Raw genomic sequence first — 24823 nt, 5'->3', positions numbered from 1 at the left:
ACATCACAGGTAGTCAACAATATGCCAGCTTGTAATACAGTCTACTTACTGCTAGTATAAAGCACCATATCTGTACAACAAAACATTTATTGAAAAGGCACAGGATATCTCAGATAGCACATTCTTCTCTCCAGAATGAATCTCTCATTGTCCCATCAGGACAACTTTGTCCTGACAATCGCACTTGGCATAATGCTCTTTATGACTTTTTTCATAGATTCATCTTACTCACTTTAGGCCTCAAAACACCAAGTTCTCCTGTCAAACTACGCCCTGAATATGAGTCATCTGACTATCCCAGCCTGAGCACATATTTTTGGTACTGTATTCAACCAGAACTCCAATAATTCACCCTCTGGCGCTCCCCTACACCCTCTGGTGGTAACTGGCTGTTGGACATTCCCATGACAATTGTTGGTGCAAGGACTCCCATGACAATTGTTCGTGCACGGACCACAAGCCCATTCCTGTACCGTTTGTACTTGGAGACCACCAGCATGGGACATCATAGGTTCCAGCTAATGGATGCTCCAGTGCCTCCTGAGCCTGCTTCATGTGCAAATAATCTCCTCTCTTCCACATATCTGGCACCTCTGGTCGCCTCATGTCTCCGGAGAAGATGCTTATCCTGGAGAGGTGCAATGAGAGAAATTAAAAACTCAGGTTACACCCTGACAATAAATGTCCTAGCCATGCCAATATGACTACTGAGATCAATAGCAATACTTTGGTTACACTTAAGATTGTTCATGAAGTGAGAACAATGAGTTCTCCAGGGAGGACATCATGCATGTGGATTTGTGGCTTGTGGCACATGTGGCCAAAAATGAATGGAAGATGAAATGAATGGAAGATGGAGGTAGTAATAGTGAGTTGCTTGATTAGTATATTGGCAAAGGAGGAGAAAGTATTAATGATCATGGCATTTATTATAATGAGCTGATTAAAGATCTGAATTAAGATCTACACATTATCAGCCAATAAGAATACTCCCACCACACATCATGCAAACAATATCACAAGGAAGTATTGCGTTTCAGATTACGTGGTACTGTGCTTTGGTACAGTGGAGGTGCTTGGCTCAAGAACAATGGCATCAGAAAATGAGAGAAAATACATTTAAAGTTCATACAAAGGACATAATATTCTGATTGGCTGTAACGTTGGATCGTCTGCAATCAACCCTGCTGCTACCATCGGCATCACTGCAGTGAATATCCTGTCCAAAGAAGCACAGACGGGGACATAAATGAAATGACTATTGAGAGTTGTGGTGTAATGTGACTTCTTTTCAGCACTCAGGTTGGCGAGGTAGGCGAGCCAGACCAAGACGAAGTAAGCTACTCAAATAATCATTATCATCCATCACAATTTGTTTGTGGAGTGAGGTAATTTGTCTCCCCTTCATGAACTTTACAATAATGTTTTATTTACATTAATGAAATGATTATGATAGTTGAAAAATGTCATGTCACAGAAGTGTGCTGAAACGTCATCCCTTCGTCCTGCTACAGGTTCACCCCAAAAAGCATTGTGGAAACCAAGTTTGTTTTATTGATCAGTAACCACGTTTCCTTCCACAGTTTTTATGCGAGTAGTCATAAAATACAACGACAACTGTGATGGAAACAGGAAGTTTCGGTACAATTTTATAAATGCACACAAAATATGTTAGTTCGACATCTTTTTGTGTTGGTAAAATTATGTGCAAAATGCAAGAAATTGTGGTGGAAACGCCTTTTATGCACAAATATTGATATAATCAATATATAATAATATTTATATAATAACCATCATATCGAAGTACATTTGGAGTCACGCGATGACATGGTGTATGGTCCTCTTAAACTACAGATTAAATAGATTATGATTAATTTGACAGGGTGGTGAAAGTGCGTGGTGATGAGTTTGATGCTATTTTCCAATAAATATCGAGGGTCTTATTCTGGTGACATGATTGTTGCACGACTGCCGTTTCGGAAAATACAAATATTATCCATAATAATCTCATCATGTAGACTAGCCTACTGTATCTGCAAACTGTTGGCTAGAGCTCATGTGCCAAAACCAGAGTAGACATGTGCTATTTAACAACAGTTTTTGTGACAAAACTATTGGTAGAGTTGAAAATGCGATAAACACATTGAACCTTTGATTTGTATTCGATACATGAAAATGTAAGCAAAAATAATAATAATCTGGTGTGCACTACGTCATCACGCACTGATTTTTATCGGCAACAAGTCAGTTTGATGGAAACACCATTGTTGGGTGGGACATCCCATGATGTAAATCGAAAAGGGCTCTTTCCATTTTTTGGATATGGCTCACCAGGTTACAATCGAAAGAGCAATTGAAGACTGGTAACCCACCCAACTTGGCCTCACCTTTGGTATAAAACTTGTCCTGCAATTGCTACCAAATAAAAATGTTATTTGTCACATTAGCCGAATACAAAAGGTGTACAAGCCCTTAACCAACAATGCAGTCAAGAAAATATTAACTAAATAAACTAATAAAAATAATAACCTGCTCATGATAAGTATTGTGTCCAAAATAAGAGGCAAACATACACTAACATTTGTTTATTTGCCATGTATAAAGAGGAACCACAGTAACAGCAGTCTTTACTAAAATATATTACTAGATTTTAATATATAAAACACATACAGAGGAAAGAACAGGAAAGCATTTTATGCTCCCAGAAGCAAAAGAAGGGTTCAACATACTGTACATCCTGTATAGACCCCTTGTCCAGTCACCCTCTCACACATTCCATCCCTTTTCAGCCTGGGAAAGTAGCAAAAAAGTCCCTTTAAAAAAAGGTGAGACTTGTTCATTGTCAAGTACAGAGATTGCCTTTGTGTGCCAACATTTTTAACCAATGTCCTGTAACTACATAGCCAGTTTTACATACCCAGTGTTAGAGACATTCAGTGTCTAGGGTGCACATAAGAGATGCAAAGAATAATTTGTGATGTGCAGATTAAATCCCTATTGAGTAAATTACCTATTGTATATAAAAATACATAATTGTACTTGTGTATAGTTACTGATCGAGCGGTTCTTTGATCTGCGGGTAATGGTTCGAATCTAGAATCAAATGCAGTAACCTAAACAGCGTTGGGAGATCTCTCTAAACACCCAACTCCCTGGTCTTACTGATGATCATGCATGTAGTGATATGGAAAGGGGTGAGGACAAGACTACAGTCCCAATTACATATAGGGTCAAGCTAAGGAAGTAGCGGGAATGACACCCTGGAACTTATGCAGAGACATTGAATACGGACTGTGTAAAAATGTGCTTTCCCGCATGATATGTGTGCCAATGTCTCCCACCTTCCCCCACACAGCAACCAACATAGAAAAATAACAACAACAAAATACAGTGACGCACTCCAGAAAAAGGCTACCAAACAATGTGCACCAAGAGGCTGTCCCAGATATGGCCTAATTCAATACTCTGTCATTTTATGATGTTAAAGTGATCCTGTCCATACTAATACAATTATATGCACAACGGTCTTTTAAAAGTAGCTTTAAGTAAAAAGCTCAGAAACCCAAAATTACATTGTTCCATTACAAACGATTTGCATAATTCCATAAAACATTTCCCCTTTCAGTTCTTGATAACATTATGGTCCACAAAAACAAAGAATACCGCCTCGGTGGCACATTGTGGTTTATCTATAAAAAGGATAGAGCGTATCTCTTTCACAGGCAGAAAGCACCGAGAGATAAAACCAGGCTGAAGAAGAGGGGAGCACAAGTTCCAGTTTGGCAAAAGAAATAGGCAGAGAGTTTGGGACAGAGGATTGTCCGGTTGGAAGCAGCTCAAAAGGACCCTGTGTCCACGTCATAAGATTGCTGTGTCTCAGATCAACCCAACCATCCACTATGAAGATGTCCTTCTCTAGCTTGTAGCTGTCTACCTAAACTGCAATGACGAGAGAACACACATTTGAAACAATAATTTACCATTAAATGGTGCAGCATAAGAGTATTTTTCAAATGTGGCATTATGTGGCAGTTTTTTCAGTAAGTACTACCCTAAACATGAACACAAACCCTGCGACTGTGTTCTCTTACCATATTTTTAGGCGTTAAGTTGGGTTTCTGAGCCAAGTCAGGTTTCCTCATGACACTAGGCTTGGAGGATTTGGGTGAGGAGGGTGCAACAGGGGCAAGCAAGGGGTCCAATCCGTTGCCCTCCGGGAGGTCTGCTGCTGGAACACCTGCAATATTATAGTGCTTCTTCCTGAGCTCTCCCAGGCGCAGACGCTCATTACCCAGCTGATTCTCCAGCTCCAACACCTTCACCTACTCATACATTAGTGGAGGGTTACAATCAAACAGAAACACATGTATGCAGACAGGCTCAAACAGACACATACACAGGGACTCACCTGTGACTCCATTTCCTCCATTTTTAGCTTGATGAGAGACATTCCAGAGAAGTCCATGGTATCTGCAGAAGAAAGAGAAAGGCAAACATCAAACACAGCCATATGACTTTAGAGCCTGAGGGGATTCACATCTTCTGTTTGGTCAGACACACGCACACACACACACTAACCCTTGTCCTCAAGGTGCTCCTGGCCTGTCTTGGTGGAGGCCACCACGTTGGCTGCCATCTCGTTCACATGGCGAGAAGCCTGCTGGAGAGCTGTCAGTTTTGTACTGTTGCGGTCTGCTTTTACCTAAACACAGAGGAGAGAGGGAGGGTGAGAAATAGTGATAGGGGCAGAATTTGAATATATACAGTATCAGTCAAAAGTTAGAACACACCGACTTATTCAAAAGTTTTTATTTTGTATTATTTTCTACATTGTAGAATGAACACGTCAAAATCATGAAATAACACATATGGAATCATGTTGTAACCAAAAAGGTGTTAAATCAAAATATTAAAATTAGATTCTTCAAAGTAGCCACTCTTTGGTGACACTCAGATCCCTACTCTGCCTTGGCAGCTTTGCACATTCCTGGCATTATTGAACCAGTTTCGCATGGAATGTTTTTCCAACAGTCTTAAAGGAGTTCCCACATATGCTAAGGCCATCTCAATTGGGTTGAGGTCAAGTGATTGTGGAGGCCAGGTCAAATAAACCTTACACAGCCTGGAGGTGAGTTTTGGGTCATTGTCCTGTTGAAAAACAAATGATAGTCCCACTAAGCACCAACCAGATGGGCTGGCATATCACTGCAGAATGCTGTGGTAGACATGCAGGTTAAGTGTGCCTTGAATTCTAAATAAACCGCTGAGTGTAACCAACAAAGCACCCCACACCACCTCCATGCTTCACAGTGGGAACCACACATACTCTGCATCTCACAAAATACACGTTGGTTGGAACCAAAAATCTCACATCAGAAGGACAGATTTCTACCGGTCTAATGTCCATTGCTCATGTTTTTTGGCCCAACCAAGTCTCTTATTATTGGTGTCCTTTTAGTAGTGGTTTCTTTGCAGCAATTTGAACATGAAGGCCAGATTCACGTAGTCTCCTCTGAACAGTTGATGTTGAGATGTGTTTGTTACTGAACTCTGAAGAATTTATTTGGGCTGCAATCTGAGGCTGTTAACTCTAATGAACTTATCCTCTGCAGCAGAGGTAACTCTGGATCTTCCTTTCCTGTGGCGGTCCTCATGAGAGCCAGTTTCATCATAGCACTTGGTTTTTGCGACTGCACTTAAAGAAACAAAAGTTCTTGACATTTCCGGATTGACTGACCTTCATGTCTTAAAGTAATGGACTGTTGTTTCTCTTTGCTTATTTGAGGTGTTCTTGCCGTAATATGGACTTGGTCTTTTACCAAATAGGGCCATCTTCTGTATACCACCCCCACCTTGTCACAACACAGCTGATTGGCTGGAAAGAAATTTCACAAATTCACTTTTAACAAGGCACACCTGTTAATTGAAATGCATTCCAGGTGAATTACCTCATTAAGCTGGTTGAGAGAATGCGAAGTGTGCAAAGCAAAAGTTGGCTACTTTGAAGATTACTACATTAACACTTATTTCGTTACTACATTATTCCATGTGATATTTCAAAACAGGAAGCAAGCCTTAAACGAAAATAAAAACCCAATTTCAGTTTCCTCACAAGACAATACATATGAAATTTGAACGACAGTTTGTTGTCCAACCATATACCTAGGTATTTGTAGGATGACACTTTTTCAATGGATGTGCTTCCAGATGTGAAAATGCTAACCCTTTTCTAGCTGAGAATGGTATAGTCATAATTCATTTTTTTGTGCATTCAAGACCAGTTTGATACCATATAGGTGGCTCTGCAGTGACTGAAAGGCAGTCGAACTCTTCAACCTCCTGAACCAGAGAAGGATCTTTTGAATAGATGACCGTTGCATCTGCATACAGATGCAACTTGTCTGGTTGCAGCCCATTTCCCAAGTCATTAATACAAATTACCACAGATGCTAAAATGGAGCCCTGAGGGAATACATGAGGGCTAGAGGATGAGGGCTAGAGGAAAATAAACAGAGAATGTTAAGGGGAAAGGGAGCACTGAGTTCAAACGTTTGTTTCCCACCTTGGAGGATGCGACCAACTGTGCCGTGCTGGCAGCGATCTCGTGGGAGCAGACAATGAGCTCCTCATATTTGCCAGTGTGCAGCACCACCTTATCAGCAGACTCACTGTGAGAGAAACCAAGCAAGCAACACATCATCATCCCAATCCTCTAACATGGGACATTTCTGTATCACTCTCACCATAACAAGCTGAGACAACCCTCATGATAATGCACTTACACCATCTGCGTGGCTCCCCATCCCACAGCTTTGGAGGCAGAGATGAGACCCTCAGTCCAACGGGAGTTCCTGGCGTAGAATTCCTTAATAGTGGCTGCACCCTAGAGAGAGAACATCAAGTCCAGCAGTGGTCAGGACGTTAATCTTTTAGCTAATGATAGGATGGATTTCCATGACATTTTCAACATATAATTCTATATTTCAAGACTCACCCTTCCGCCCTCAACAATCTCCTTCTGTAGGTCGGTGGATGTCAGGACCAACAGGTGGATGGCCTGAGAGTGGGATAGAGGAAAGGAGGGAATTTTAAAAAAAAAAGATATATATATATATATATATATATATATATATATATATATATATATACACACATACATACATACATACATACATACACACACTATGGCTTGTAGGCCTCGCACCCACTGTGAAATTTGGTGGAGGATCGGTGATTATCTGGGGGTGCTTCAACAAGGCTGGAATCGGGCAGATGTGTCTTTGTGAAGGACGCATGAATCAAGCCACGAACAAGGTTGTCCTGGAAGAAAACTTGCTTCCTTCTTCTGTTCCCCAAATCTGAGGATTGTTTTTTCCAGTAGGACAATAGAGGTGTGAATGGATGACCACCAGCTCAAGACCCTGTCATGGCCAGCCCAATCTCCAGACCTGAACCCCATTGAAAACCTCTAATGTGATCAAGAAGATGGATGGTCACAAGCCATCGAACAAAGCCGATCTGCTTGAATTTTTGCGCCAGGCAGGAGTGGCATTAAGTTACCCAAAATCAATGTGCAAGACTAGTGGAGAGCATGTCAAGACACATGAAAGCTGTGATTGAAAATCAGGGTTATTCCGCCAAATATTTATGTCTGAACTCTTCTTAAGTTAAAACAGTATAAAAAAAATGTATATCAACATATTTTCTTCGCATTATTCGAGGTCTGACAACACTGCACATTTTGTTATTCGACCAGTTGTCATTTTCTGCAAATAAATGCTCTAAATAACAATATTATTTATTTGGAATTTAGGAGAAATGCTGTCACTAGTTTATATAATAAAACAAAACATTTACATTTTTACCCAAACACATACCTATAAATAGTCAAACGGATCATTTTGCTGTAATCTCTTAATTTTTTCCATAGCTGTATATATATATATTTTTTTTTAACGCAGCATTATTAGGATGTCGATCAGACCTTTTGTGCAAGTCAATCGAAAAAGTCATCTTACCTTCATCAGGTCTGTGCAGCTGTAGAGGATTCTATAGAACAAGGAGTGATATCATGGTGAGTGAAAGGGGATGAATGCATAAACAGTGCAAGTAACACATATAGTACTGACCTCTCATTGACCTCAAGTTTGACCCCTGAGGTGTCCATTCGGGCCTGGTTCATCATTTCCTTTAGTTACAGAAAGAGTGCAAATGAGAGATGTCTAGATACAGAATGACTTACCCACGTTGTAAAACATAGGGTTGAGCTTTATATGGCATTCCTAGCTACAGTACAGTGCTCTAGATTCTATATGGCTGTGATCCTCACATCGATTCTGCTCACTGCCTTCTCAATGGCTGCTGATGTGGCTGCCATCTCCTTGTCCACCAGATCTCCCAGCTCATCCTGTCGCACATCCATGCCTTTAGGTCGCAGCTCCTAAACATTGGAAGAGGAGATGAGATTAAGAAGTAGGAAAAGAAGAGTGGGATAAATGGAGAAGACTGCCCAGTTGCCCCTCACCTCCCCCAGCTTCATGATCTTTTCAACCACTATGCGAATGGAGGCCGGGTCTGCCCTCTGAAGGGAGGCCTTGGACTTGAGATCCTTCAGGAACTGCAGACTCTGAGTGGCACAGCCCCTGCAATTCTCTGTCAGACCTGCAGAGTGCAAAAGTGCAAGACACACTGTGACACTATAATCACATACCAAATAGATTCAATATCTCATCTAGTAAAATCCCAGTAAGATACAAGATGCCCGTTTCAAACAATAATGAATTCTACTTGAAGAGAAGAATGTTCTTACGGTCGGCGTGGTCAGTGGGAGCCAAGTGTGCTGTGGCACTGCCGTTGATGATGGTGTCAGCAGCCAGGTGGGAGAAGTTGGTCAGGGCCCTCAGTAGCCCACCAGCATCTAGAGAACAGAAATACAACCAGCGAGAGAAGGTATCACTGCCAATTCCAACACAGCCCAGCTCTGTCACTTATGACCATCACTGTGGTTGCTCAAAGACTACTAATTACAGTATATCAAAAACACGAAGTACCAAGTAATGAGCAACTCACCTCCCATGTTCGTCAGGTAGTCGGAGTGACCTTTTTTCACTTTGTCAATGGAGCCCAAAGTGGCCTCTGCCCGACTGACCAGGTAATCTGTGGTGGTGGAGAGACCAAGGAAACGTTTGAAATGCAATATTGTTCTAGATCCAAAAATAATTAATGGGATGATGTGTAGATATACCAGATGAATAGATATAAACTGAGATAACCGAATGGATCTCTCACTTTCTATTCTAAGTGACATGAACACCACTACTAGCTAAGGATCCCTAAGCACCCTCTCTGTGAGCATGTTCACTTATTTTAACCTGGGGAGCTGGTGCAGCGGATATGCAAGGGGTCGTCCAGCTTGGCCACAGCGTCCTGAATGATGTACTCAGCCTCAGAGACCGTTCCCTGCAGCAGGGAGAACTGCTCCTCCAGCAGCTTCTGCTGCAACTGCACCTCACGTCTGGACTGCAAAGATGCAATAAGACAGTCAGACCCAGTCACAGGGAAAAATAGATGGCACATACATACTAATGGTTTATTTTATATTGTGCACAGACAGCCAAATAGTTCATCGATTCAAGAAAATCTTTCACTACACAGTGAGTAATGTGGGACTTGACCAGCGGTGTAGCTTTTACATGTCTATTTTCTCTTCTGCTATCAGCAAATTATATAGACAAGACAAAGCAGCGGACTGAGCTAGTCACTGCTCTGTGCTGTGTTGTCCTAACTCACCTTCTCCTGCAGCTTGCCCTGCAGCTCTCCCAGCTCCCTGGTGCTCCGATCTCTCTCCTGCTGCAGAGAAGACTGCTGCAGCTGTGCAGCCTGGCTCAGGGACGATAGCTCGGCCTCTTTTTCACTTGCAGAACGCATCAGGCGCTCTTTCTCCACCTGCAGCGCCAACATAGAGCTGGTCAGCTGTTCCCCCACCTGGGAGAGAGGGAGTGATGGAAGGAGGAGAGAGGAGTGGGGAGAGAAGAGACAGAAAGAGGGAGATTGCATAACAATAGGTGCATTAACTGTTGTGAGGACAAGCCTTTTCAGATGTTTGTGAGACTCATGTTTTCAGAGTGCAGCTTCCTATGGGCTTTTCAGCCAATTATGATTTTCATGACAGGAAAGTACAGTGATTCTTCTGCATGAGGGTGAATCAGATGAGTCACCTGTGCCATTACATAAGCGAGGGAATCCACTTTCTTTATTCAATATTTACTGCATCAGCAACACACACCTTCTCAGTGCGCTGCAGAGTGCCTTTGACATGTTCCACCTCAGCCCGCTTTTCCTCAAAATCCCTTTTAAGCTTCTTCATCTCAAACTTCTGCTCCTCAAGCTGCAACAAGAAGAACATTCAGTCATTTTAATAAATGGCTAATACAGTACTGAAATATAACATTAACGGTACTAGATCACTATTCTCAATACTCAGAATAAAGTAACCTTCATGTCAGCGTCCAGTTTGATGCGATCCACCTCGAAAGCCAGCTGCTGCTTGGTCCTCTCCACCTCCTCCTGGTTCTGATGTGTTGCCGACAGAATCTTCACGGTGTCTGCACTCTGCCAGCACAATGTCACATGCACACTCTGTTAAACAGTCTATTAACAATAAACAGAAAAATAATGCTCAGGTGAGTCTACAAGTAGTCACTTTGCACCCAATGAACCAAACAGAAAACCACAGAATGACAACAAAAGTGAGGTTCTGTACCTTCCTGAGCAGTTCAGCATGGCTGGACACCAGCTCCGTGTGCTTCTCCTTTAGCTTGGTGTAGCGCTGCTCTGTGGCCTGGACTCTCGCTGGACAGCACAGAAGGGGTCAGAGACGAGAGAGAGATGTCAGAATGCGTTTTAAATAAAGTGTGACTGAACATGGATGCCAGACTTAGTGAGTGGCCACTTACTCTCGGCCTCTCCGAAGGTGGCCTGCACGATCTCGTGTTCAGCGTTGCGGCGCCGAGTGGCCTCCAGCTCCATGCGCAGCTGTTCATTCTCCACCAGGGCACGCTGTTTCTGCACCCGCTGCTCTTCCAGCTCTGTCTCAAGGCTGTTAATCTGGGACTTGAGCTGTGTGATGTAGCGCTGGGCCTGTATGAGGGAGGAGGCAGGCATGTAGACAGTCAGTCACTACAGTAAACCTCCTTTGGATAGATTATCAAGTACCACCATGGCATGGCACTGGTGGATGGGAGCCTCAGACAGGAGAAACATATGTTGAGTGGAACAAAATAATTCTGAAATTAATCAATGTTGGGTTAGGATGGACTGATTCAATAGTGATAGCATCATAGCTAACTACTGTAACATAAAAATATACAAATGCTGAGTAGTTTAACAGGCCACATAAGGAGCTAGCCATTTGCAGAAACCAGGGTAAACAGTACATCTGTCCCCAGGCACTGGTCTTCTCTGAACACAGACAGACGTCATTTCCCATTCTGAGACTAGTTGCCACATTCCACATGTCAAGCTCAGTCTTTGCATCCACCCAACACATTTCCTAAATTCCTTTCCCATGTACACAAACAAATGTTCACCAGTCACAACTTTGTTATACATAATTAACATTTAAATACTGAAGAAAAATATAAAATGCAAAATGCAACGATTTCAAAGATTTTTCTGAGTTACAGTTCATCAGTCAATTTAAATAAATGAATTAGGCCCTGATCTATGGATTTGAAATAACTGGGAATACAGATGCATCTGTTGGTCACAGGAAACTTTTTTTTTTTTAATTGTAAAAAATAATAAGTAGGGGCATGGATCAGAAAACCTGTCAGTATCCGGTGTGACCCCTATCTGCCTCAAGCTGCAAGACATCTCCTTCGCATACAGTTGACTAAGCTGTTGATTGTGGCTCATGGAATGTTGTCCCACTCCTCTTAAAATGTCTGTGCGAATTTGCTGGATATTGGCCAGAACTGGAACACGCTGTTGTACACATTGATCCAGAGCATCCCAAACATGCTCAAAGGGTTACATGTCTGGTGAGTATGCAGGCCACGGAAGAACTGGGTAATTTCAGCTTCCAGGAATTGTGTACAGATCCTTGCGACATAGTGCTGTGCATTATCATGCTGAAACATGAGGTGATGGCGGCGGGTGAATGGCATGACAATTGGCCTCAAGATCTCACCACAGTAGCTCTGTGCATTCAAATTGCCATCTAAAAAACCCAAATGTTGTTTGTTGTCCGTAGTTTATGCCTGCCCATACCATAGTGCACTGTGGTGGTGGGGTTTTGTTAAAAACTTTGACATCAGTAAACCGCAGGCACACACACTACCCCATATGCGCTGTCTGCCATCTGCCCAAGTACAGTTGAAATTTGGATTCATCCGCGAAGAGCACATCTTCGGTTGTGCAAAACCAGTGTAATCAGCGGCCTGGTCTTAAGACGATGCACCTGTGTAATGATCATGCTGTTTAATCAGTTTCTTGATATCCCACGCCTGTCAGGTAGATGGATTATCTTGGCAAAGGAGAAATACTCACTAACAGGGACATAAACAAATTTGTGCACAACATTTGATAGTATTAAGCTTTTGGTGCATATAGAACATTTCTGGGATATTTTATTTCAGCTCAAGAAACATGGGACCAACACTATATGTTGTGTTTATATTTTTGTTCAGTGTATTATTACAAAGAGGAACAATAGATGTCTTTGTGGTCACACGCACATCCTTAAAAATGCATAGGTGCTGAGCTAAAGACTGAATATGCTCCCAATTTACCACCTTTATTGACAATGTTTCAATCAAACATGGATCTTCAGGTATAAAGAGCAACAAGTAACTTATTATTGCAACTAATTATGACAAGAATTTAAATCAACAAATGTGTACAACTGTAAAAATCTGTTTAAAGGAGTTAAAACATGTCTACTTACCTCTCCTTTGACCCTTTCCAGATCTGCCCTCAACTTCCCCAAGTCCTGCTGGAGGTTCTCAATCTGGATATCCCTGTACACCAGAAGACATTCACTAACCATTAGCATACATAAGCACTGGCACACAAGAAAATATCCAAAACATACAGTACCAGACAAAAGTTGACACCTACTCATTCAAGTGTTTTTATTTGTACTATTTTCTACATTGTAGAATAATAGTGATAACATCAAAACTATTAAATAATACATATGGAATCATGTAGTAACCAAAAAAGTGTTAAACAAATCAAAATATATTTTAGATTCTTCAAAGTAGCCACCCTTTGCCTTGATGACAGCTTTGCACACTCCTGGAATTCTCAACCAGCTTCACCTGGAATGCATTTCCAACAGTCTTGGAGGTCCCACATACGCTGCGCACTTGTTGGCTGCTTTTCCTTCACTCTGTGGTCCAATTCATCACAAACCATCTCAGTTGGGTTTGGGTGACTGTGGAAGCCAGGTCATCTGATGCAGCACTCCATCACTCTCCTTCTTAGTCAAATAGCCCTTACACAGCCTGGAGGTGTTTTGGGTCATTGTGAAACACAAATGATAGTCCCACTAAGCCCAAGGCAGATGGGATGGCATATCGCTGCAGAACGCTGTGGTAGCCATGCTGGTTAAGTATACCTTTAATTCTAAATAAATCATAGACCGTGTCACCAGCAAAAAAAAAACCTCACACCTCCTACTGCATGTTTCACAGTGGGAACCACACATGAGATCATCTGTTCACCTCCACTGCGGTCGGAACCAATAATCTCAAATTTGGACTCAGACCAAACGACAGATTTCCACTGGTCTAAGGTCCTTGCTCGTGCCTCTTGGCCCAAGCAAGTCTCTTCTTATGGATGTCCTTTAGTAGTGGTTTCCTTGCAGCAATTCCACCATTAAGGCCTGATTCAAGCAGTCTCCTCTGAACAGTGATGTTGAGATGTGTCTGTTATTGAACTCTGAAGCATTTATTTGGGCTGCAATCTGAGGCTGGTAAATAATGAACTTATCCTCTGCAGCAGAGGTAACTATGGGTCTTCCTTTCCTGTGGTGGTCCTCATGAGAGCCAGTCCTCATAAAGCTTGATTGTTTTTGCAACTGCACTTGAAGAATCTTTAAAAGTTCTTGAAATTCTGACCTTCATGTCTTAAAGTAATGATGGACTGTCATTTCTCTTTACTTATTTGAGCTGTTCTTGCCATATGGACTTGGTCTTTTACCAAATATCTTGTCACAACACAAAGGATTGGCTCAAACGCATTAACTTTTAACATGGCACACATGCTCATTGAAATGCTTTCCAGGTGACTACCTCATGAAGCTAGTTGAGAGAATTCCAAGAGTGTACAAATCTGTCATCCAGGCAAATGGTGGCTACTTTGTAAAACCTCAAAAATGAAATATATTTTGTTAAACACTTTTTTGGTTACTATATGACTCCATACATGTTATTTAATAGTTGATGTCTTCACTATTATTCTACAATGTGTCCAAACTTTTGACAGGTACTGTAGGTCAGTTAATTTTTTTATTTTATTTAAAAAAGTAAATAATTTATCACCAGGTGAGTTCAACAAGGGTTCTGTTTGCAGCAAACATGTTACTTAAGAACAATTTCAATTATACAATTTGAATGAACTTTCCAAAATGTTAGTGAAACATCAAACAGCTACTATTTGTAAGGACTACCATAGATTTTTAGAGCAATAATCAAACTGCAAATTACTTTGCTATTCCTACTACATGTAATGGAAAGTCTACATGTCTACATTCTTATTTGTAGTGGCAGTTAAGACCCGAATCAGACACTTACGTTGGCCATACACTACCTTCTCAGACTTCAGCTAACGTTAGTGAACGGTCGCAGCCAACACAAAACAAATTAAATATGTTAGCTAACTATTTCACTTGTTGAACGCACCCCAGTTTACATATCCTTTATTTTCAAGCACACCAATGTTAAAAGAGGACAATGACTAACTTGTCATTGGAAGGTCCGAAAGTCTGATCAAATTTGTCGAACTGCTAAAAGAAAAAGTCAGAGATGTATTAATGTTTACACAATCTATAGCCAAAATTAGTGATACCTTTATTAATAACACATGAATATCCAAGGGGCCATAGACCTGAGATCATGACCGTGACCTATGAGTCATACCTGTGGCACCATCATGCTGGGCATGGTGACGTCGCTGACGTTGATAAGCGGTTCAGGGTCATCATCGTCATCATCATCATCCTCCTGCTGCTCGGGCTCATCCTCACTTGGGATGACCACCACTGGCCTTGCATGCTTGGCCAGGGAAGCCGCGTGCAGGAAGTTAGGAGGAGACTGAGGATGAAGACACATACATAAGACAGAGGACTGTAAACACAGATGGCTACGTTATCTGGGAAGTGTGGTTGAGTCCCAATACAGTGTCTTTCCCCTACTATGTCAGTCTATGCTCTCACCTCTGGCAGCTTGGGGATCTGGATGAGTCTCTTGAAGTACTGCATGTCTCTGGCTTTGTTGAAGAAGGTCTTGAGGCTGTAAGGCAAGGCAAAATATTTCAACCACTGATCCGAATTATGCCTCCAAAACAGGAATGTAACATTTTCTAAATTGTGTATAGGACAGAATGCAATAGAATACACTTCAGGTGGTTGCGGCAGGTAGCCTTGTGGTTAGAGCGTTGGACTAGTAACCGAAAGGTTGCAAGATCGAATCCCCGAGCTGACAAGGTAAAAATCTGTCTTTCTGCCCCTGAACAAGGAAGTTAACCCACTGTTCCTAGGCCATCATTGAAAATAAGAATCTGTTCTTAACTTCTTGGTGACATGGAGACAGTATTGAGTAGCTTAGATGAATAAGGTGCCCAGAGTAAAACTGCCTGCCACTCTGTCCCAGATGCTAATATATGCATATTATTATTAGTATTGGATAGAAAACACAAGTTTCTAAAACTGTTTGAATGATGTCTGAGTATAACAGAACTCATGGCAGGCAAAAACCTGAGAAAAATCCAACCAGGAAGTGGGAAATCTGAGACTTGTAGTTTAAATTTTTTTTTTTTTAACTCAGCCCCTATTGTAGATACAGTGGGATATTGGTTGTTGCACTTCCTAAGGCTTCCACTAGATGCCAACCATCTTTAGAAACTTGTTTGAGGATTCTACTATAAAGGAGGGGCTCATAGGAGCTGTTTGAGTAAGTGATCTGGCAGTGCCTTGGGCTCATGACGCACGGTCACAAGACAGCTAGCGCTCGTTCCATTGCTTTTCTACAGACAATGGAATTCTCCGGTTGGAACATTATTGAACATTTATGTTAAAAACATCCTAAAGATTGATTCTATACTTAGTTTGACAAGTTTCTACGGGCTGTAACGGAGCTTTTTGAACTTTTCGTCCGACGTTTGGCGGGACCTGAACGCGCTTTTGGATGTTTACCAAACGCCCTAACAAAATAAGTTATTTGGACATAAATGGACATTATCGAACAAAACAAACATTTATTGTGGAACTGCAATTCCTGTGAGTGCATTCTGATGATCATAAAAGGTAAGTGAATATTTATAATGCTATTAATGACTAATGTTGACTACCCAATATGGTGGATATCTTTTTGGCTGCTTTGTTGTCTGAACGCTGTACTTAGATTGCATGGTTTGCTTTTTTCATAGTTTAAAAAAAATCTGACACAGCAGTTGCATTAAGGACAAGTTTATCTAAAGTTCCATGTATAATAGTTGTATCTTTATCAATGTTTATTATGAGTATTTATGTAATTTGACATGGCTCTCTGCACAATCACCGCATGTTTCAGAACTACTGAACGTAACGCGCCAATGTAAAATGAGATTTTTGGATACAAATATGCACTTTAGCGAATAAAACATGCATGTATCGTGTAACATGAAGTCCTATGAGTGTCATCTGATGAAGATCAAAGGTTAGTGATTAATTTTATCTCCATTTGTGCTTTTTGTGACTCCTCTCTTTGGCTGGAAAAAAAACTGGATTTTTGTGTGACTTGGTGGTGACCTAAAAATCGTTTGTGGTGCTTTCGCTGTAAAGCATTTTTGAAATCAGACACTGTGGCTGGATTAATGAGAATTCTCTTTAAAATGCTGTAAGATACTTGTATGCTTGAGGAATTTTAATTATGAGATTTTTGTTTTGAATTTGATAACCTCACATCTCAGAGAGGTTAACTGACTTTCCTAGTTAAAAAGGTAAAATAAAAATAAATTGATCTGAAGAGAAATTAGTTGGTTATCTCAGGTACAAGGTACCCACTATCCAGATGCACTAATACATTAAGCTTCCTCTGCCATCTTTCTGGGCTGATCATTGTGCAGGTTGATAACATTAACATGTCACCTGGTACACTGCTCAGATTCAACCCCTTTTCACTTTCAGAGGTGTGCATAGGATAGTGATGTCATGATGACACATTGAAATGGGTGGAAGTTGGGTGGTAGGGATGAGTATATTTACATCGGCTCAGGGTAACACAGGCCAGGGATAGGCAAGATTGTGTTGTACTGAGGCTTCCTCCCTCTCTTCCCTAATGCCCTTATATAATAACAGCCCGAGGCCCGGGGTGACTTACCTGTGGAACTGGTCATGAAAACGATCACGGTGTCCTTGCAAGGTGTCTGCTGGGAGACCTGAAATCCAGGGCATGCAAGAGACAGTCACTAAAAAGACTTTGAAACAAGTTTTGTTATCAAGTCAGCAAAGCATAGTTTTCAGCAAGTAGAAATACTAAACTACTATTAACTTCAAACAAAGATTTCTGATCTCCAGTTATGTAACTCTCATTGATGTTACAGTAAATAATAATAATAATAATAATAATAATAATAATAATAATAATAAATGCCATTTAGCAGACGCTTTTATCCAAAGCGACTTACAGTCATGTGTGCATACATTCTACGTACATGTTGAGAAATATAATCAAGCAGTTAAGTTTGTGGAACTGACAGCGTTTGAACTACTTTGCCGGTGACGTTGTTTAGCTAGCTGGCTGCTGGGAGGATTTCATGTCATTTGAGGAGTGACCAACTTTTCCCCCTCATATCTTTTTTTCCGTTGGCTACAACTATAGATGCTGCAGGTGTCATTTAGTTAGCAAAGCGATTCACATTTCTTGCTAACTATGTTGAACTTGAACGACTTATCCACAGTTAGCATATCGCTTAGTTGTCAAGCAAATGTATTTTGCATGGATCAAATTGGCTAGCAGGCAAATTCCAATTCAGTTGTCAAAGCATAGGTTGGGACCAGGGGTGAAATAGGCAGTATGGTCCGGTATGGCGTGCCAACAAAAATAAATAGTGGTGGTACGCCGTACCGGTAAACCGTGAAGCCTATCACAACTAATAGGCTACAACATGCCAAACAAACTATAGGCTATTAAACATTACTGCATGTCAGCCGTATAAAAAAAATGGTTATGGACTTTAAACCAGGTAGTATACGCGCCAAACTGCGTTGTGGTTTGAGGATTATCCTTACATTTTGTCAAGGCGGAGATGAGTGTCAGAGATGCTCGCGGATAAAGCGGAGATGAGTGGCAGAGAGATACGTGCGTGGACAACTGTGGATACACCAATTCAGGCTACAAGTGTAGGCCTAATGACAATGTCAGAATCTCATAATACATGTAGGTGTTTTGTAACAGATCTCTTTCCAGTCACCAAATTGCCGCAGACTTTGGTGTCCCGTACCATTAAGCGATTAAAATGTACTTTCACCTCCGGTTGGGACACGCATGCTATGGCGGGCAAGCTGCAGAAGGAGGAGCAGGCTACTATTCCCTGTCGTTTATTAGTGCAGCCAAATAATTGAAATGTTGAGAGTTGATCTATATGGTTGTTTCATCGATAGGATTGCGTTCCCAAATGTAAGAGGACTCCCATTTGCAGAAATTGGCAAATGCTTTCTAATGATCTAAAGTCGCACTGTTGCTACTGCCTGTAAACACAGTCCACTTCAAAATGAATGATGGCAGGCTTGTGTGGCAAATGGCTTATTTGCATATAGGTCGACTGTTGCTCCGATATGCTATGGCCATCGGTCTCTGGACAGGACAGATGTTTTTATTTAATGTAGTGTCTATTAAATTGTTCAAATGCACAGCCACTTTCCCACTATATTGCTATAGAAATGTTAAAAATGCCTTACTATAGCACATTCCCAAACATTGTATACATTTATGAAAGCATGAAAATTCCCATATGTAAACAAATGTATTAAAAAGCTGTATTCTTCCTGGGGGTGTATATGAATAGATTTGAATAAGATGTCATGTTGCTAAAATGCTGTCAGTTCCACTTTTAAAGACACATAAGTGGTCAAACGTACAGGCATGCAGTTTGAAAAGCAGCTTGACGGTGAAGTGGTAGAGGTGACTGCAGTCCTGGATGACTTGGATGAGGGGGGACAGGCGACACTGGCCTGACGTCGTCGTAGAGATGGCAATGGACGTGTTGAGCTGCCGGATCACTGCAGATCACAGAAACACACCAATGTAGGAAAAACACATGGCCTCAATTGGCAGGATTTGGAATCGATGGCTTGCCTGGGTGAAACACCTTTCTCTGTCACTGATTCAGAAATACAACACTGAGATAATAGCTCACATATTCATGAATCACCCACTGAGTGGGTGGAAAATTGTTCTCAGCAGATCAAGGGTGGGTAGAAGGAAGAAGGCAGTTAGGAGCTCCCATGTTTCCTGAGTACCAGATGTTCAAGTTAGTAAGTCAGGCAGGGTTGTTTACAATTGCAGAGTTTGTTTATGGTTGTTCAGGATGACAGGCTGTGACAACATCCTGCAGGGCATGATGCCATTACAGCCAATCAGAAGAAACATAATTAATGTCCTCTAATTGCAAACATTTAGAACTTATGAATATGGTTTTGGTGAAATTACATCAGAGGGCCCAAGTCATATTAAACAAGTGGTTTAGAAATGTTTAATTTACACAAGGTAAACATCCCTTGATAACTTAGTCATTTTGGGCAATTAAGTCACTCCCTCAACAGCAGCACAAGTGTGCTCACAAGTTTTTAATTTAGCTGGCTGCTATCCTGTCCCTATTCCATTTCCGAAACAAACAGTCGATGGAAACCGGCCACTGCCCTGTAGCTCTGGTTACTCATCCTTTGAGAGGTGGAGGTAGGTAAGTAGGGGAGAAGCGGGGGATTCTCACCTGTCTCGGCTAGCCTCAACTCTGCATCCAGGTAATCAAACACTTTCACAGTGAGCTGGAACCTACAGGAGAGAAGTCAATACCGCCCTTAGTAACAGGGAAAGAGCAGCAGGCTCGCTCCTCAGTCCCCACAGTACACCAACTAAATGGTATGAGAGTTTCCTTTGAATCAGAGAGCATGACATTTGTATCTTATATCAATAATAGACTTCCCTTGAGTTATGCCAATTAAATGTATACGGATTTGTATGATGTCTCTGTATGATATTCTGATAACTCAATAACAGGAGAGGGAGTGCACAGCCAAGAGTGCCAGGGATGTGTGGAGAGGGAGGAGTAGAGAACACTCACACATTATTGACGTCTGTTCCTGCAACACGCTCTAGAACCTCATCTGTCACCTCTAGGTTGGGTCGGATTTCAGAATGCTGCATGGAAGACAAAAGGATGGCAAAAGTGATTCAACATTAAAACTATGTAAATCACATTAATTCAAATTACATATATTGTTTGTTCAACTAGGTGGCATTATGTGAAAGCACTTGTGGCAATGCAATGCATACAATGGTAAGATTAGCCAATGTCCCATGGTAAAACATGCCGTCCCCCAAAACTGTAGAGGGTGTGCTTACCTTCATGTGAAACTCCATCTTTGTGCAAAGGAGCTTACAGTACAGAGCCACCAGCTGTCCATGTCTGTCATGAAGGTTGCCCTGGAAACAATAAGAGCAAGCAACAAGCATTAAGCTTTGCTGCAACAAATATTTAGCTTTGCTTTATTTAAAGATGGCAAAAAGAAGCATTTCCTCTCGTCACACTCCTCTCTTCAAGACATGCTCCGGTACTTTGGCGACTAGTAAGTATTTATTAAACCTCCCACTCTGGGCTGGATGTGTCAATGTGTAGTTCATACATGCATAATCTATGAACAGAATTACTGTCTTAATTACTGCCTCAAATAGCCATGAAATCCCTAGTTTGAAAGCAACTTTTCTGGAAGCTTTTTCCCCCCACATGGGCCAGCCCCTCACCATTTGAGTGACAGCTAGCAAGAATCACACACAGCCGAGCAAGAGAGCAATGACTTAGTACGCAAATGTCGGGGACCACTTTTGGCTAGTGAGCTCTACTTTTTAATTTTTTTTACCCCTTTTTCTCCCCAATTTCGTGGTATCCAATTGTTGTAGTAGCTACTACTATCTTGTCTCATCGCTACAACTCCCATACGGGCTCGGGAGAGACGAAGGTTGAAAGTCATGCGTCCTCCGATACACAACCCAACCAAGCCGCACTGCTTCTTAACACAGTGCGCATCCAACCCGGAAGCCAGCCGCACCAATGCGCCGGAGGAAACACCGTGCACTGCAGTGGCTAGCGCACACTGCGCCCAGCCCGCCACAGGAGACGCTGGTGCGCGATGAGACAAGGACACCCCTACCGACCAAGCCCTCCCCAACCCGGGCGACGCTAGGCCAATTGTGCGTCGTCCCACGGACCTCCCGGTCGCGGCCGGTTACGACAGAGCCTGGGCGCGAACCCAGGGACTCTGATGGCACAGCTGGCGCTGCAGTACAGCTCCCTTAACCACTGCGCCACCCGGGAGGCCCGTGAGCGCTACTTTCAGAACTACTGGCTAAAAAGTTTACCAAAGTACCAGATACATCTAACTGCAGCCAACAGAGATCAACTCTGGCTGCACAAGAAGCACAATTACTGTATGAGGGGAAAAATAAGATGATTGAAAAGAGGTTTTCAAAACATCTGCATTTGTACCTAAATGAAATAATTACAGCAAGGGATGTTTTTCTCATTTTAAGTAATTTGACATTCAATTTATTCACCCAAAATGTCAACCTTTTCAAGCACCCCTTGACAAAAACACAGCACAATCCCCACTCACCCATAGTTGCCCCATCTCAACTATGTTACCGTGATGTCTCATGCAGTCCTGAAGGCTCTGGAGGGCAAAAGGGGGAGTGATAATGTCAATTCAATAATAGTACTGCAACTTAAATTCTCAATTTAGCAATTATACAATTTCAGGATTAAGCCAATATTACTGGACTAATTAAGGCCATGGAGGTCAGCATAAAAAATTAAAAAAACAGAATGCTTAATTAATACACCGTCTATGAGTTTGAGAGCTCTGCTCAAAGCAATACGGCATTGTTTATTTTATGTAGGCTACCAATTAGGCAGGACTTTTAGGCAGGAATTTTTCCACCCAGCACATGTAGGTTCCTTTTCTCTCTACATGTTTTTATATGCATTTGATTATTTGGAAATAAAAAACCCTAATACAGAGTGTATAAAGTGGAGAGCAAGTTTTTACATTATGGTGGCCATCCCGCAGCACTTTGTGAAGCACGTGGCAGAACTTCCAGCTGACGATGGCGTTGCTGGACAAGGGGATGCCCAAGGCATAGGACCAGAAGGTAAAGGCCCCCTTCTCCCTGTAGGTCCCCAGAATTATCCCTGTAGGGCCCATCAAGGAAGAGCCAAACAGCAAAATACAAAGCCAAAATAATACCTTTACTTGGTCCCTCACATATTATTTTACTTTCTCTCCCTCATGTGCGATGGAGACAGTAATAAAATCACAACATTTCAGCCTCTATTTTACTACATTACCAATAACAAAACACAGTTTAAGAGATGAATGTATACTGAACACTAAATCATCCCAGGAGCATAAAATACATTGTAAATTAGCAAGTAATTATTCCACTGTATCGTGTGCACGTGACCAATAAACTGTGTTTTAATTTGATAATAAGCATTGTTGCCATAGAATACATTTAACAGTAAAATATCCTGGGTGAATGCTAGGTTGAAGATAAAAGGTGAATTTATACCATGGCATTGATGAATACTCGTGTTGGATTGTCTTTAAGGGCATACTTGCGCGAGCATTACTTCCCTATAATGCATGGTATATCAGCACGGTAGAATTCAATGTCTATATACTCGGGACTATGCGTTCTCTGGAAAACAATTCAATTCCGTGGGAGGTAAGTTCCACTCCACTAGCGCGCCGTGGAACACACCTTCAACATTGTTTATTTTCCATAGAACGTATAGCCCCTCAATTATTCCTTACGTAATAATTCCATGCAGAAGCGCTAGAAAATAAACAAATTCACTGAACCAGCCCGAAAATGACAGAGTGAACGGTAATAGTACAGAAAGTTTGCAATTGTAGTGAATTTCAGATAACTACTCAACAAAATTCATGGCTTAACTGTTTGTCATTCTATTCATTTAAACTTTTTTCAAATTATCTACAGCAACTTTATTACTTGATTTTCCAGCCGCTGGTTACATTTGCAATGCTAATCCTGCAGAATCAGCAACAGCGCTGGTCCAATGAATGGGTTTATTTCCAAACGGTCCGCATGGAATTATTTGAGTCTTAAGGATAAAAAACAATGAAGGTTGAGGTGATGTATAGCCTACATGATGGCAAATGTCAGCTCTAAAAACCAATTACCTTTACAGAACACAGAGTTGGGGTTCAACAGTGTAACTCCCCAGTGGTTAAAAACAGCCCAGTTATTCGGCACAGTGGGTTATCAGGCATACAAAGTTTGGAGCACATAATATCAAAAAAGGTTTACTGTTCCCAGTTTGGGGTTATATTGAAGGATACGGCGTGCATGTTTCTCTTTCACAGGCGCCTCGTTGGAGTTGATGGCTTTGCTGATGCTGCTGAGCTGGAAGAGAGAGGAGAGAAAGGACGGGTTGAGGCCATCAGTTACTATGGCTACTGAACTACCACTTAGTGACAAAGCATATTTTGAAGGGATACTTTAGGATTTTGGCAATGAGGCCATTTATCTACTTCCCCAGAGTCAGGTGAACTCGTGGATACCATTTATATGCTTGTGTCCAGTATGAAGGAAGGAAGTTCGAGGTAGTTTTGCGAGTCCAATGCTAACTAGCTTTAGCACAATGACTGAAAGTTTATAGCTATCTGCTAGCATGCTAGTAGATACCCATAGACTTCCAGTCATTGCACTAACGCTTATTACAGAAGATTTGTAATAAAAGTTAATAATCTCTCAGTCATCTGGTTGTTTTCGGCTACCATAAGTAATGGGGACTAAAATAGCCACTAGTATATCTGTTCTATATACTTGGGTGTGTCCCCCCAAAAAATGTGACCAACTTTTTATTTAGTTTTGTAATTTTATTTTCCATCCTGGCCCCTCAGGCTTCTTGGCCAACAGGTAGAACTAGTCTGAGTGAATGGAGAGAGGAAGTGAGAGAAGCAGATTGCTCAGACCGAGCTCTGACTCTTTACTCAAAGCGTATGCGTTTCAGTGGCGGTCGGTGCCGTTTAAGCTGAGGGAGGAATTTTGTTTTTTAAATGAGCATGGCCTTATTTCTATTACAGCATATTGGATGTCTGTCATTCAAATTCCCTTCACCCAGTTTAATATCAATAGGTTTAGGATACTACAACCTAGCCTATGAATTCAACATAGGTGCACACAGGTTGAGAGAAAGATGAGGTGAGAGACAGTGACACATTCCATACCACCTTGCACACTCTTGCCTGCATCTAGCTGACCTAGGGTGTGATCATTAGTCCAACATTGGAAACAGTTATTGGACAAATTCCGGTGTG

At 41.6% G+C, this 24823-nt stretch overlaps 1 protein-coding gene across 5 annotated transcripts in view; it reads right to left on the bottom strand.

The window, feature by feature from the left end:
* Positions 1-2570: 2570 nt before the first annotated feature.
* The window catches only part of LOC118393235 (huntingtin-interacting protein 1-related protein-like), a 33465-nt gene continuing 11212 nt past the window's right edge, over positions 2571-24823 (bottom strand). For 2 of the 5 annotated variants that reach the window (XM_035785722.2, XM_035785724.2), the window contains exons 2-32: positions 23843-23906; positions 22526-22668; positions 22094-22150; positions 20826-20906; positions 20545-20621; positions 20194-20255; positions 19343-19483; positions 17583-17640; positions 15440-15515; positions 15144-15317; positions 14967-15010; positions 12947-13019; positions 10956-11139; positions 10763-10851; positions 10495-10611; positions 10286-10387; positions 9790-9984; positions 9372-9519; positions 9070-9156; positions 8810-8917; positions 8525-8661; positions 8330-8440; positions 8130-8188; positions 8019-8049; positions 6995-7057; positions 6783-6883; positions 6563-6668; positions 4579-4702; positions 4409-4470; positions 4092-4322; positions 2571-3939 (exon numbers count right to left, since the gene is read on the bottom strand). In XM_035785722.2, coding sequence (XP_035641615.1) covers positions 3931-3939; positions 4092-4322; positions 4409-4470; positions 4579-4702; positions 6563-6668; positions 6783-6883; positions 6995-7057; positions 8019-8049; positions 8130-8188; positions 8330-8440; positions 8525-8661; positions 8810-8917; positions 9070-9156; positions 9372-9519; positions 9790-9984; positions 10286-10387; positions 10495-10611; positions 10763-10851; positions 10956-11139; positions 12947-13019; positions 14967-15010; positions 15144-15317; positions 15440-15515; positions 17583-17640; positions 19343-19483; positions 20194-20255; positions 20545-20621; positions 20826-20906; positions 22094-22150; positions 22526-22668; positions 23843-23906 — 3114 coding nt within the window. In that variant the 3' untranslated portion in view covers positions 2571-3930. Of the gene's footprint in view, positions 3940-4091; positions 4323-4408; positions 4471-4578; positions 4703-6562; positions 6669-6782; positions 6884-6994; positions 7058-8018; positions 8050-8129; positions 8189-8329; positions 8441-8524; positions 8662-8809; positions 8918-9069; positions 9157-9371; positions 9520-9789; positions 9985-10285; positions 10388-10494; positions 10612-10762; positions 10852-10955; positions 11140-12946; positions 13020-14966; positions 15011-15143; positions 15318-15439; positions 15516-17582; positions 17641-19342; positions 19484-20193; positions 20256-20544; positions 20622-20825; positions 20907-22093; positions 22151-22525; positions 22669-23492; positions 23907-24823 lie in introns of all 5 variants that reach the window. The other 3 variants (XM_035785725.2, XM_052461511.1, XM_035785723.2) reach the window with 2 other exon arrangements.

Source organism: Oncorhynchus keta, chromosome 14, assembly GCF_023373465.1.
Source record: "Oncorhynchus keta strain PuntledgeMale-10-30-2019 chromosome 14, Oket_V2, whole genome shotgun sequence".
Taxonomy (NCBI): Eukaryota; Metazoa; Chordata; class Actinopteri; order Salmoniformes; family Salmonidae; genus Oncorhynchus; species Oncorhynchus keta.
Note: the sequence above shows the minus strand (reverse complement) of the source record. Positions and strands in the feature narration are given on the sequence as shown.